A 15763-nucleotide genomic window follows, 5' to 3' on the forward strand; every position below is an offset into this window, starting at 1 on the left:
TACATTGTGCAGGAGGTCAGACTAGAGGATCATAATGGTCCCTTTTGACCTTAATATCTATGAATCCCCTCCGATTCCTCTTCCACCCATGAACCCTCCCAATATTCCAACAGCACCCCTCACTGCATACAAAAATCATGGCCCAGTGTTTAGAACACCACCCTGTGAGACCCAGGTTCAACTTCCTGCTCCACCACAGGCTCTCTTGTATCACTAAGAGTTAGTGTAATGCCGACAGAACCCGGTCATTGGCAGGCAGGATCGAATCGGGGACTTCTGGAGCTTAGTGCATGAGCCTCTACTACATGAGCTAAAAGCCAGCTGCCTCTTAGCTAAGGCTGTAGAGCAGACTCATTTAACTCTCTCTAAGTGGTCTCAATGCCACTTGATGGGACAGAACACCACACCCAGGAGGTGTGGGGGTTACATTAGTTTCCCAGACCTGAAGAGTAGCTCTGTGTAGGCTCAAAAACTTCTCACCAACAGAAGTTGGTCCAATAAAAGATATTACCTCACTCACATTGTCTCTCACATTAAAGATTGTGAGGCATTCAGTTACTATGGTAATGGTGATCACTTAAGTACCTAAGATAAATAGATGGAACACTTAAGATTCAAGCCTTGGCCACTGTTGACAAATAGTTCTTAGGAGGAGAGAAGGTGACTAATGAGTCATCCTCTGCAGTCAGATGGAGGCACTGCTGCAGGTTGGGACACACAACTAATAGAGGTGACCGGTCAAGTCTATTTTTATACTATTTAAACAGAGCTTGAGCCAATATTTGAGTGATCTGTATTGACAGAGATGTGTTCCCTATGTAAGTCCACTTCAGAATCTGGGTGAGGGACTGTCTATGTGCAACAATCACGCTAAGGAATTACATCCTCAACTTGACAATATTTTTTGGGTGCAAAGAGATGCCCACAGATTAAATCTGAAATATATATTTTACAATGCAGGTCAAATGTATGAGGTATAGGGAGGAGTCATGCAAAGAGAGAAGACAAAATCTAAAGTGAAAAATTATATAAACGGGGTAACTAACTAGATTTGCTGAAATTTATGATGCAGACTAAAACATTTTCCTCTGAAGCAATGAGCGAAGTGTGGATTTGCCAAATTAACAACTGGTTTATTAAAAGCGAGGGAGTTTGGAAGTCTGTTTTTTTAGCTTGTAACTGATTGAGGAAAGGTAGTCCAGGGGTTAGGGCACTAGCCTGAGTTCAATTCTCTTCTCCACCACAGACTCTTAGTTTGTGTCACTTAGCCTCCCTAGGTATATCTATACTGCACACTAAGCCCAGGCTCTGACTCAGGTTTGAGCCAAACACTCCCTTCCATTTACACATAAAATAGTTTGGACTTGAGTCCACAAGCACTCAGGACCTGCTATGGGGGTTGGTCAGAGCCCAAGTCCTGCTGTCACTCTGGTCCAAGCCCTGTTCAGTTTGGAAACAGGCCAAACGACAGACCTGAGTCACAAAACCAGGTCCCGCAGTCCCCGGCTTAGTGTGCGGAGCAAAGTGAGGATAACAGCACTTCATTTCCTCACAGGGGTGTTGTGGAGGGATAAATACATTAAATTGCAAAGACCTTTTATATACCACTTTTCATCAGAAGAGCTCAAAGAGACAAACTTATTTTTTAAAAATTATTGAGTAAATAGTGAGCAAAAGAAACCCTCAGGAAGAACTAAAGGTAAAATTTTCATAAGTGCCTAATTCCCATTTTCAAATAACTTATGTGTTTAGGAAAGTCTGTGGGATTTGGGAGTCAAGTCACATCGGGGAAAATTTTCACAAGTGCCTAAGACACTATTCTGGCCCTGCTTACAGTATAGCCCCTGTGGTGGGGCAGAATAAGGCTGGGTAAGTGTCCATCCACGCATTATAACTGGAGTGACAGTGACAGAAATATTAAGACTAAACATGCAGTGTTAGGCAATTTTTTATGGTAGCCTGCACTTTGGGATTGAGAATTCAGAATTTGGTTGGAAGAAGCCCTGGGCTCATAGATGTGCTTTTTGCTGTTCCTGGGAAAGTCTGCCCAGATTTGGATGAGTTGTAAGCCACGAAAAATTGTCATTTGTGAAAATGTGGTCAAGTTTTTAAAACTTCCACCTCCTACAATGCTGCACTCACAGCTTTAGGTGCTCTACACCTGTGGAGAAAAACCAAACCATAAGCACCAAGCAGAGCGCTCATAACTGAGGCATTCAAAACTAGTGGAGACTTGAAAATTTTGGCCTCAGTTTCCCCATCTATAAAATGGTATTAGCGATACTTCCCTATCTCACCAGGGCAGTAGGAAAACCACACACATTACTGGTGAGGTTCTCAGATATTTTTATAATGAGCACACTAAGAAAGCACACAAAGAAATAAAAAATTCCATATTTAGCGATTTTGGTAAAAAACAGACTTGTTTGTTCCCTGCCTCAACAGAATTTCAAGTTTGAACTGAAAACCAAGTATATAGGAGTTATTTGCCATTGGCAACTGTGACATTCAGTATCATCTCCCAATGACCATTCCCAAAGTCAACACTGATTGTGCCTACAAATGTTTTGCAACACTCCAGCATTCTGAAGGCAGCAAATTTGTCTGAGGTCACTTCAGCATCTCTAAACCAATTTTTCCCCCTTAAAAATGTCAAACACATACGGAGTTTTCAGAGATTATCTAAAATAGCATGTGTTAGAATCATAAAGGAAAAGGTCATTTACACTAAACAGAGCTGGAGGGACAGCCTTCCCCAAGCCCTCATTTGCAAACTGGCCTGACCTTACCTTGTCACAGAAGACTTTAATCTGGCAGTAGGCCCTGTGGATGGGTTTGTTACTCCTGTTATTGTAGCTGTAGGTGTCAATCTGAATGTTCAAGGGCAGCCCTTTAACTCCTTTCTGAGAGGAGAAATCTGTGCTGAGGCAGTTTACAGAAATAAAAACCTATAAAAGAAGAAAAAAGCTTCCATCAGCAGCGATACATACATTCTTAGTGTTTGCTTCAGCCAGCCATACTGAGTCACAATGTAACGACGCCACTTGGGTTTACTGTAGGATTTGAATCCAAGACCTTTAGAACTAAAGCGGTGAGTTTCTACCACATAAGCTAAACGACTACTCACATGAATCAGTGGATCAGTTACTAATGGGCGTACAAAGACCCATCCTCCTAGTGTGGATTACAGCAACAAATATCAAACCTCATGCAGACTCTAGTTAACTTCTGAAGATTTTTATGCCCCAAGAAACATTTTGCCTATTGTAACCCCTTTTTAGGGGCAGAAATCTTTTCAGGCCCCATTTTCACTGGCCAAAAGAACAGTGTTTAAAAACCTTACTTAAAACCGGGGTCAGACATGCTTGCAACAAGCACAACTGAAATCAGCTTGGACAGTAGCAAAACCATGTTAGCTCCATGATCAAATTCTACTCTTGAGACTGATCAGTTTTTAAATAGAGTTATTTAATACGGGTTCCAATCCAGCAAAGACCTAAGGACATACTTAACTTAGCATGCAAGCACTCCCGATGACTGCAGTGAGATTACTTATGGGTCTTAAAGGTAAGCACGAGCCTAAATCTTTATGGGATCAGGGTCTTGAACACTTCCTAGCAGTGTTCACAACATCCTGCTAGTGCTCAGAAAAAGGAAGTGGAATGTGAATCCTTTTTCATTATTCAAACTAAATGAAAATGTTAATGGGAAAAGTAATTTTTTTTTAAATAATTTCAGTTTCATAATGCAAGGGCATGGGTACTCTTGCAGATGTCGAGTGCTGAGAGTTAAACCCGCCCTCAGAGAGCGTAGTAGGGAAAGCACTGCAGTGTGTTCACACTGGCAGCTGCAAGCACACTGACATGGCCACATTTGCGGCATTTGCAGCAGCACTGGGAGCGGTGCATTATGGGAGCTAACCCACAGAGCACCTCTTCCCATTCTGGCGCTCTGGCTTGTGGGAAGGGGGTGGGGGAATGTGGGCATTTTGGGTCCTGTCCCAACGCCCCGTGATGCATCGCTTCGCATTCCAGCAATCCCTGTGCTTCCGTCCACATTTGGTGCCATCTTTCAACGTTTTTTGTACTGTGCGCTCTGTCTTCCCTTTCAGTCTGCGGGAATGGAGCCCGAACTGCTGAGGAATATGCTGATGGGTCTCGCCAGCACGTCACAAATGGCAGTCGAGTTACTCCTTAAGCTACAAACTGACAGTGAGGAGTCCAGTGATGATGTCGACTTGCATAATGCACATGACACGAGATGGCTTGTAGCATTCATGGACATTCACCGCAGTGGAACGCCGCTTTTGGGCTCGGGAAACAAGGACTGAGTGGTGGGATCACATCGTCATCAAGTCTGGGATGATGAGCAGTGGCTGCAGAACTTTCAGATGAGAAAAGCTACTCTCATGGGATGGCGCGCTGAGCTCGCCCCCACCCTGCGGCGGAAGGACACGAGATTGAGAGCTGCCCTACTGGCGGAGAAGCTGGTGGCTACTGCAATCTAGAAGCTGGCAACTCCAGACAGCTACTGATCGGTCGCGAACCAGTTTGGAGTGGGAAAGTCAACCGTTGGAATCGTGTTGATGCAAGTTTGCAGGGCCATTAATCGCATCCTGCTCAGAAGAACCATGACTCTGGGTAACGTGCACAATATTGTGGCTGGCTTTGCACAAATGGGTTTCCCTAACTGCAGAGAGGCAATAGATGGCACGCACATTCTGGCACCGGACCACCTAGCCTCTGAGTACGTTAATCGGAAGGGGTCTCTCTCTATGGTTCTCCAGGCGCTTGTGGATCACCGTGGGCGTTTCATTGACATTAACGCAGGCTGGTCTGGAAAGGTCCATGATACATGCAGCTTTCGGAACACAGGCCTGTTCAGAAAGCTGCAAGCCAGGACTTTCTTCCCAGATCAAAAGATCACCATAGAAAAAGTCAAAATGCCCATTGTGATCCTTGGAGACCCCACTTACCCTTTAATGCCGTGACTCACGAAACCCTACACAGGAAGCCTTGACAGCAGCAACAAGCGGTTCAACAGGCTGAGTCGGTGCAGAATGACTGTGGAGTGTGCTTTTGGCCATTTAAAGGGCCGCTGGTGCTGTCTGTATGGGAAGCTGGACCTGGCTGATGACAACATCCGCAAGGTTATATCTGCATGCTGTACCCTCCATAACATTTATTATTAAGGGAAGGGTGGAAAGATTCACTGAGGCATGGACCTCAGAGGTACCAAATCTGGAGGCTGGATTTGAACAGCCAGAGAGCAGGGCAATTAGAGGGTCCCAGCATGTGGCTGCAAGGATTAGAAATGCCTTGAAGGAGTAATCTGAGGCTGAAAGCCACCAGTAATGTTTGCTGCCCTGCATGGGAGTGAAGTGCAGTGGTTCCAATGTTAGTAGAAATCTGTTTGCTACACTGACTTGCAGTGCCTGTTGCTTTCCTGGGCTAAGGTATCTTTTACTTAATGCAATAATAAAGAATGTTTTCAAAGCCAAAAAATCCATTTATTAAAAAGAAACAATCGCTTGGGAAACAGAAAGGGCAAGGGGGTGCGGTTGGGCGGGGAACAGTACAATCACAGATTTGCATATGTCCTGTTATCATACTCAGCCTTCCTGCAACGAGTGCTGCACTTCTGGCTGGCTAAATGCATGAGATGGGGTTGAGTGCAGTGGGTAAGGGTCGTAGTTTGCAGGGCTGGGTGGTGAAGCTACAGGTGTTGGATGCAGCTGGTGGCGATAAGAACCCGGATGTTGGGGAAAGTGGGTTGGAGGTGACATGGGGGCACAAGGGAAAGAGTTTTGGGACAAGGGCTGCAGTGGAGGAGGGGAGAAGCATGGAAGTGCTTCGCCTGTAGAGTGTCTGCTTGGCACTCCATAATGCTTAGCAGCCGCTCTGTGGTTTGGTGCTGGCAATCCGCATTCTGCTGGTGGACCCTCCTTTCACTCTCCCACCACTCCTGTGCTTTTTGATTTTCATTAAGGGACTGCTGCATTAGTCATGCAGCATGTCCTCTTTGCTTCTATGTGGCCGCTTCCTAATTCTTTGGAGTCTTTCGGCCAGTGATAACACGGACGGCTGAGATCTCAAGGTTGCATCTGTAAAGCCAAAATGCAACACTTAACAGAGGCAGCATTGTTCACACCAGACAGAGCAATGATTCGGTGGTACTTAAAGACAGTCTACACAAATAGCAGAAATTGCACGTCCCAAAGCAAGCGCACATAACCCACAGGAGCCCCAAAATGGTGAGTAAGCAGATGGGCAAGTGGGACTGACTGTTTCACGGCTGTACTGTCCTCTGGGGTTCTGTGCCTTGGGGAGAGCTGACAGCTGCAAGGGGCCCCTATACTGAACACTGTCCCCACATTTTCCACAGGAGTTCGTCCTGGAAGATATCTTGCTGCTGACGGTGACCTGGGAAGCAAGGGAGGGTCTTCTACTACAATGCAGTTTCCGCCATGGCCCATATGCAGCTTGCCCGTGTGTAGCAATGGTCCCCCCGCCCCTCACGGACAGCGGTGTGGACATGTTAGCCTCACTGGGACAAGGAGCACAGTAGGTCTTGCCAAGGAACCTGCATAAGCGGATTGCCCAGCTTCTGTGTGAGACATTTGAAGAGATCACTGAGGCAGATTACCACAATGTGAGAGAGAGCACATCAACGCTCTATTCCGCATCTAGGCATGCATGCAGCCCTAACCCTCCTTGCCCCAAGAGCCCGCACCGAACAACTTCCTTCCCAAAATAAAAGCCAATTTCCGGGCACCTCCTCTGGTGTTTGTTCTTTCCCAAGCACCATCCGCTGCGACTGGCTACCTTCCTTCTGGCTTGAAAACAGCTCCTGGCTGCATGCATCTAGGGATGCCAGGCTGTCTCCCTCCTCCGCAGCACCCTCACTCCTGCTTTCCTCGTCCTCCTCCTGCCTTGTTGAACTAGGCTCTGAAGTGTCCATGGTGGTCTTCGGAGTGGAGGTGGGGTCACCCCCAAGTATTGCGTCCAGCTCTTTGTAGAAACAGCAGGTCGCAGGGGCAGCATCAGAGCAGTGGTTTGCCTCGCGGGCTTTGTGGTAAGCATTCTGCAGCTCCGTCACTTTAACCCTGCACTGCAGTGCGTCCCGGTCATGGCCCCTTTCCATCATGTCCCTTGATATCTGCCCGAAGGTACTGTAATTCCTGCGGCTGCAGCGCAGGTGGGATTGGACAGCTTCCTCCCCCAAACACTGATGAAGTCCAGCACCTCGCCATTGCTCCATACTGGAGATTGTCTGGAGCGTGGAGGCATGGTCACCTGGAAAGATTCGCTGAGCGCTTCCATGCCTTGCTGACCAAACAGGAAGGGGATTTTCAAAATTCCCAGAGAATTTAAAGGGCGGCTCTGACGGTTGGTCACCTGAGGACAGGGCAGTAGAGTTCAAAGTGATGACCAGAGTGGCTAGAACAGGCATTGTGGGACACTTCTGGAGGCCAATGAGAGCCATTAATAGACCAGGGCGTCCACACTGACACAGCAGTGCTCCAGCCGGGGCGCATCAAGCGTTATGCTTCTTGTTGAGGAGCATTACCAGGAGCACTCCAGCAGCGGAGTCCGGGCGCTATATGTGCCTTGCAAGTGGGGACGCATCATGAATTAGGGCACCCAGGGCTACTTTAATGCTCCCTAACTTGCAAGTGTAGCCATGCCCCTAGATCTTAGTAGTAGCAAAGGAATAGAATTTTCTAGTTGTCCTATTTAGGGGCACTCTGAATTAGTACTTCCCCAAAAGATGCACCCATTCAAATCCCAGGCTCTTATACAAGGGTAGTCCTCATTATCAAGAGGGCTTAGAAGCAGCTGAAACCAATGACAACGAATTACCAGTAAGTTATGGATCAAGATCAGTCAAAGCATTAGAATGGATTCCTCTTTCCTTTCATTCAAGAATAAAAGATAGGAATCCCTTCCCATCCCCTAAAGAAAGCAAGGATTTCAGAGCCAGAGGCCACAGCAAGTACCTTAACCAAGACTTTGAAAAATATTGCTCCAACATCTAACTGCAAGTTTGTTTTGCTTATTATAATAAACTAAAATTCTAAATATCAGTAGTGAGTGAGGGACCCCTGCTGGTATTTAACTGGTACTACAATTTGCAAATTGAAAACAGCTTACCCAGTTTAAAAAATAAAGGTGTTTTTATGCAGCATTGTTGTCAAATTGCAACACGTTTTACAAGTATTATAAAAAGGGGGGCAATCTAGTAAGTATTACAGGTGAGAGACAAGTTATTCCTGTTTCCAAGGGATTTTTTATAAGAATACTGTCTGCAGCACTGAGAAGGTAGCTTAATTATTATGAAAGAAGGTGCATATCTGCACTAGATTTGAGGTTCCCTGATAAAATTGTTACTAAAGTTTGATTTTCAAAAATGCACATGCAATTAATATGAACAATGGCATGCACAATTAAGAAGCACAGCCAACATGACTGTCGAGTCAGGAGAGTTTCATGCAAATGGCCAGATATGAAGGTAGCTATTGGCACGCACCCTTACCATAGTATTGCATTATCACTCTAATCGAGCACACAAATCAGTGTAGTTTTAAGAGTCAGTCCCTTAATGTCTCTTTGGTTGCCCACAATCTCTGGGAAAAGATCTAGCGTTAAAAACACATGAACTGTTCACACATTTTTCAATAAATATCTATGAATCACTATGGCAGTAGTATGGCAGCTAGCCCCACTTCTGAGAATTTTATAAGAACGAACAAACAACTGCTACCTGACATTTTAGGCTGTGCACTGAATGGATTTTGCATGGAAGCAGCAGCTAAAGCCCTATGATCCTGTCAAATTGATTCTATACACTTTTGTGCAATATTCTAAAGCAACAGTGCTTCAGGTTTTTGATTTGAAGGAGGCAAATATATAGCTAAATACCATTAGAGCTGGAAAAACGTTTTAAGAGTTTTAAAAGTAAACCACCTATAGTAAATTCACCAGAATGGTTTGCCAGCTTCTAAGCCACCCACTCCTCCCTGATCCCCCACAAGATGGTGTGGGCATATCAACACAGCCATTATTGAGCTATTTATAAGATGCAATGCAGATCTAGGGCCTGCTCATGTAGCCTGTACTCGGGTAGAATGCTCTGACTTCAAACAGATGTTTTGTCTGAGTAAAGACTGAAGGATTGGAACACCTGAGAGCATTTTGCATTGCATAAGGGAGTGAGTGGAGGACTGAGGAGTTTCCTCTGGTTTTGGATTTGTATAATGGATAATGTTGTCTTATAAGCAGAAGTGTTATTTTTAATTAGTACCGACTCCTATTGGTTGCATGTATATAGCTTTGTCTGACCATAATGAATGTTTATTGGTGTACATCCCTTGTGTCTGTATCACTTTAACAAAGTAGGAATCTTTGAGAAAAAGCAAGGACTGTTCTCCTCCAGAACACATGTGCAGATACAGCTATTACAACTGGTTTAACAGAGCCTTGGAACTTTCAAAAATATATCATTTAATATTACACCTCTAAGCTCCAAAGCACATGGGGGGGAAATCTTTAGACTAGATAGGCATCGATTCCTTAGTGCTGTTTTCCTTTGGTTAGGAGGTACTGGCATTCTCAAACTCTAGGTCTCTCTTTACAGATTTCTTTGCATTTGCCAGAGGTGGCGGTGGGGGGAGAGGTTTATGTAAATTCTAATCGACTGACCATGCAGAGCATCCTCAGCACTGTAGTCTGAAGTTAGACGTTTCTGTCTAGATGCTAGACATGTACAACATTGATGGACTTCAATATACACATCCCCTATTTAATCCACTAGTTCCATGTGAATTTGCAATTATTCATCTACCAGGTAGCAAGGATTTTTGTTCCATTTGAAAATAGCCTTCATTTGATTAAGTCTGGCTTTAAAGGCTGAATCCATTTCTAGGATAAATATCATTATTCAATCTTCTACATTCTAGAAGAGGAAGAGAGAGAGAGAGAGAGAGTCCTAAACCCTAGTCTTTTCTCTCTACCCCTTTTGGATACAACAGGAACCAGTCTAAACTGGTCCATATGCGGAAACTCAGCTTAATTCAACATGATGTGTCCAATCCACCCTTTCCATAGCAATATGCTAGTCGTCTGATGCCAAACAGATTGCTTTAAAATCCCACCTGAATGGAGTCTACAACTGTGTTCTTGGGAACAGTCTTTCTAGTTAAGTGTAAACTTGATTTCACAGATCTTGGGAGACAGACCAGTCCTCGCTTACAGACAGCCCCCCAACCTGAAGCAAATACTCTCCAGCAACCACACAACAAAAACACTAACCCAGGAACAGGAGTACTTGTGGCACCTTAGCCCTGGTCTACACTAGGACTTTAGGTCGAATTTAGCAGCGTTAAATCGATGTAAACCTGCACCCGTCCACACGATGAAGCCCTTTATTTTGACTTAAAGGGCTCTTAAAATCGATTTCCTTACTCCACACCTGACAAGTGGATTAGCGCTTAAATCGGCCTTGCCGGGTCAAATTTGGGGTACTGTGGACTCAATTCGACGGTATTGGCCTCCGGGAGCTATCCCAAAGGGCTCCATTGTGATCGCTCTGGACAGCACTCTCAACTCAGATGCACTGGCCTGGTAGACACGAAAAGAACCGCGAACTTTTGAATCTCATTTCCTGTTTGGCCAGCGTGGCAAGCTGCAGGTGACCATGAAGAGCTCATCAGCAGAGGTGACCATGATGGAGTCTCAGAATCGCAAAAGAGCTCCAGCATGGACCGAACGGGAGGTACGGGATCTGATCGCTGTACGGGGAGAGGAATCCGTGCTATCAGAACTCCGTTCCAGTTTTCAAAATGCCAAAACCTTTGTCAAAATCTCCCAGGGCATGAAGGACAGAGGCCATAACAGGGACCCGAAGCAGTGCCACGTGAAACTGAAGGAACTGAGGCAAGCCTACCAGAAAACCAGAGGGGCAAATGGCCGCTCCGGGTCAGAGCCCCAAACATGCCACTTCTATGATGAGCTGCATGCCATTTTAGGGGGTTCAGCCACCACTACCCCAGCTGTGTTGTTTGACTCCTTCAATGGAGATGGAGCCAACATGGAAGCAGGTTTTGGGGACGAAGAAGAAGATGATGATGATGAGGTTGTAGATAGCTCACAGCAAGCAAGCGGAGAAACCGGTTTTCCCGACAGCCAGGAACTGTTTCTCACCCTGGACCTGGAGCCAGTACCCCCCGAACCCACCCAAGGCTGCTTCCTGGACCCGGCAGGCGGAAAAGGGACCTCCGGTGAGTGTACCTTTTAAAATACTATACATGGTTTAAAAGCAAGCATGTGAAAGGATTACTTTGCCCTGGCATTCGCGGCTCTCCTGGATGTACTCCCAAAGCCTTTGCAAAAGGTTTCTGGGGAGGGCAGCCTTATTACGTCCTTCATGGTAGGACACTTTACCACTCCAGGCCAGTAACACATACTCGGGAATCATTGTACAACAAAGCATTGCAGTGTATGTTTGCTGGCATTCAAACAACATCCGTTCTTTATCTCTGTGTGTTATCCTCAGGAGAGTGAGATATCAGTCATGGTCACCTGGTTGAAATAGGGTGCTTTTCTTCAGGGGACACTCAGAGGAGCCCGTTCCTGCTGGGCTGTTTGCCTGCAGCTGAACAGAAATGTTCCCCGCTGTTAGCCACGGGGAGAGGGGAGGGTTGAGGGTGTAGCCACGCGGTGGGGGAGGCAAAATGCGACCTTGTAACGAAAGCACATGTGCTATGTATGTAATGTTAACAGCAAGGTTTACCCTGAAAGAGTGTAGCCACTGTTTTATAAAATGTGTCTTTTTAAATACCCATCCTTTTTTTTTTTTCTCTCCACCAGCTGTATGTGTTTCAATGATCACAGGATCTTCTCCTTCCCAGAGGCTAGTGAAGATTAGAAAGAAAAAAACGCACTCGTGATGAAATGTTCTCTGAGCTCATGCTGTCCTCCCACACTGACAGAGCACAGACGAATGCGTGGAGGCAAATAACGTCAGAGTGCAGGAAAGCACAAAATGACCGGGAGGAGAGGTGGCGGGCTGAAGAGAGGGCTGAAGCTCAAATGTGGCGGCAGCGTGATGAGAGGAGGCAGGATTCAATGCTGAGGCTGCTGGAGGACCAAACCAGTATGCTCCAGTGTATGGCTGAGCTGGAGCAAAGGCAGCTGGAGCACAGACCGCCGCTACAGCCCCTGTGTAACCAACCGCCCTCCTCCCCAAGTTCCATAGCCTCCACACCCAGACACCCAAGAACGCGGTGGGGGGGGCCACCGGCCAACCAGCCACTCCGCCACAGAGGATTGCCCAAAAAAAAGAAGGCTGGCATTCAATAAATTTTAAAGTTGTAAACTTTTAAAGTGCTGTGTGGCATTTTCCTTCCCTCCTCCACCACCCCTCCTGGGCTACCTTGGTAGTCATCCCCCTATTTGTGTGATGAATGAATAAAGAATGCATGAATGTGAAGCAACAATGACTTTATTGCTTCTGCAAGCAATGATTAAAAGGGAGGAGGGGAGGGTGGTTAGCTTGCAGGGAAGTAGAGTGAACCAAGGGGCGGGGGGTTTCATCAAGGAGAAACAAAGAACTTTCACACCGTAGCCTGGCCAGTCAGGAAACTGGTTTTCAAAGCTTCTCTGATGCGTACTGCGCCCTCCTGTGCTCTTCTAACCGCCCTGGTGCCTGGCTACGCGTAACCAGCAGCCAGGCGATTTGCCTCAACCTCCCACCCCGCCATAAACGTCTCCCCCTTACTCTCACAGATATTGTGGAGCACACAGCAAGCAGTAATAACAGTGGAATATTGGTTTCGCTGAGGTCTAACCGAGTCAGTAAATTGCGCCAGCGCGCCTTTAAACGTCCAAATGCACATTCTACCACCATTCTGCACTTGCTCAGCCTGTAGTTGAACAGCTCCTGACTACTGTCCAGGCTGCCTGTGTACGGCTTCATGAGCCATGGCATTAAGGGGTAGGCTGGGTCCCCAAGGATACATATAGGCATTTCAACATCCCCAACAGTTATTTTCTGGTCTGGGAATAAGTCCCTTCCTGCAGCTTTTGAAACAGACCAGAGTTCCTGAAGATGCGAGCGTCATGTACCTTTCCCGGCCATCCCACGTTGATGTCGGTGAAACGTCCCTTGTGATCCACCAGGGCTTGCAGCACTATTGAAAAGTACCCCTTGCGGTTTATGTACTCACCGGCTTGGTGCTCTGGTGCCAAGACAGGGATATGGGTTCCGTCTATGGCTCCACCACAGTTAGGGAATCCCATTGCAGCAAAGCCATCCACTATGACCTGCACATTTCCCAGGGTCACTACCTTTGATATCAGCAGATCTTTGATTGCGTGGGCTACTTGCATCACAGCAGCCCCTACAGTAGATTTGCCCACTCCAAACTGATTCCCAACTGACCGGTAGCTGTCTGGCGTTGCAAGCTTCCACAGGGCTATCGCCACTCGCTTCTCAACTGTGAGGGCTGCTCTCATCTTGGTATTCATGGGCTTCAGGGCAGGGGAAAGCAAGTCACAAAGTTCCATGAAAGTGCCCTTACGCATGCGAAAGTTTCGCAGCCACTGGGAATCGTCCCAGACCTGCAACACTATGCAGTCCCACCAGTCTGTTCTTGTTTCCCGTGCCCAGAATCGGCGTTCCACAGCATGAACCTGCCCCATTAGCACCATGATGCATGCATTGGCAGGGCCCATGCTTTCAGAGAAATCTGTGTCCATGTCCTGATCACTCACGTGACCGCGCTGACGTCGCCTCCTTGCCCTGTATCGCTCTGTCAGGTTCTGGTGCTGCATATACTGCTGGATAATGCGTGTGGTGTTTAATGTGCTCCTAATTGCCAAAGTGAGCTGAGCGGCCTCCATGCTTGCCTTGGTATAGCGTCTGCACAGAAAAAAGGCGCGGAACGATTGTCTGCCGTTGCTCTGACGGAGGGAGGGGCGACTGACGACATGGCTTACAGGGTTGGCTTCAGGGAGCTAAAATCAACAAAGGGGGTGGCTTTACATCAAGGAGTAGTTCAGGCAGGACTTCACGGAGGATTCCAATAAGAAATGGTGCACCTAAGTTATTGTTCTTATTGGAACAAGGAGGTTAGCCTGGCCTCTGATTGATACATGGCTAGATTTACCTCGCTGCACCTTCTCTGTGAGTGACTGCAGTGTGACCTAGAGGGATGAGTCCCCTAGACGGGGGGGGGGGTGCTGAAGCAAATGAGTACAAAACAAATCTGGTCTATTTCTTGTTTTGATCCACTCCATCTATCTTTTACATCTTTGGCTGGCAGCAGACGGTGCAGAAGGACTGCGTGCCATCCACATCTCATGGCTGCTCGGCAGAAGATGGTGCAATACGACTGCTAGCAATCTGTATCGCCTGCCTGCTCACCATAAGACGGTTCAATAGGACTGACTGCAGGACTGAAGAGAATGACCTGGTCAAGTCACTCCAAATTTAGTCCCTGCGCCCATGTCTGCCCAGGCGCTCCTGGCCGACGTGGCCAGGAGCACCTCGGACATGACGATGACAGCTACCAGTCATATTGCACCGTCTGCTGCCAGAAGGCAATGAGTTGCTGCTACTGTGTAGCAATGCAGTACCGCGTCTGCCAGCACCCAGGAGACATAGGGTGACGGTTACCTGAGCGGGCTCCATGCTTGCCGTGGTATGGCGTCTGCACAGGTAACTCAGGAAAAAAGGCGCGAAACGATTGTCTGCCCTTGCTTTCACAGAGGGAGGGAGGGAAGGGGGGGACTGACGATATGTACCCAGAACCACCCGCGACAATGTTTTAGCCCCATCAGGCATTGGGATCTCAACCCAGAATTCCAATGGGCAGCGGAGACTGCGGGATCTGTGGGATAGCTACCCACAGTGCAACACTCCGGAAGTCGACGTTTGCCTCGGTACTGTGGAAGCACTCCGCCGAGTTAATGCACTTAATGCACTTAGAGCATTTTCTGTGGGGACACACACACTCGAATATATAAAACAGATTTCTAAAAAACCGACTTCTATAAATTCGACCTTATTCCGTAGTGTAGACATAACTTCTAATAAATTTGTTAGTCTCTAAGGGTAAGTATCCTCACACCTTCTTGTCAGCTGTCTAAATGGGCTATCTTGATTATCACTACAAAAGTTTTTTTCTCCTACTGATAATAGCTCATCTTAACTAATTAGCCTCTCACAGTTTGTATGGCAACTTCCAACTTATCTGTATGTATATATATCTTCTTTCTGCACGTTCCATTCTATGCATCTGATGAAGTGGGCTGTAGCCCACAAAAGCTTATGCTCTAATAAATTTGTTAGTCTCTGCTACAAGTACTCCTGTTATTTTTGCGGATAAAGACTAGCACGGCTGCTACTCTGAGACTTGATTTCTTTCAGTCACTTGATTCAAATCTGTCCTGAACAAAGTTCTTAAAAAAACACAAGGGTGAGTGACTGACCCAGCTACATCCCCACCCCAACATTTTCAGAAGAGAGAAAAATGTAACCACAGAAGTCACTCAGCATCTTTAGCCTGTTCAGCAAGATTCCTCTTCAGCTGTCCAACCTATTTTTCTGAGGGCAGTTCCACATTCTTGGCTAGATTAAGATTTGCTTGTTACTTTTCAAAAACATTTTCATTTTCATCTTACCTCCCAGGATTCAGCTTTAAAAAGAGATGGCATTTAAAACACACAGGATCATCAGCCCCAAATGTTCAAAACCCAAGGGT

The 15763-nt window shown here is 46.6% G+C and overlaps 1 protein-coding gene across 3 annotated transcripts in view; it reads right to left on the reverse strand.

Moving 5' to 3' along the window:
- The window catches only part of GRHL1 (grainyhead like transcription factor 1), a 69696-nt gene that overhangs the window by 21685 nt on the left and 32248 nt on the right, over positions 1 to 15763 (reverse strand). For all 3 annotated transcript variants that reach the window (XM_074947670.1, XM_074947667.1, XM_074947669.1), the window contains exon 9: positions 2790 to 2948. In XM_074947670.1, coding sequence (XP_074803771.1) covers positions 2790 to 2948 — 159 coding nt within the window. The remainder of the gene's footprint in view (positions 1 to 2789; positions 2949 to 15763) is intronic.

This window comes from Natator depressus, chromosome 3, assembly GCF_965152275.1.
Source record: "Natator depressus isolate rNatDep1 chromosome 3, rNatDep2.hap1, whole genome shotgun sequence".
In the NCBI taxonomy this organism is placed as follows: Eukaryota; Metazoa; Chordata; order Testudines; family Cheloniidae; genus Natator; species Natator depressus.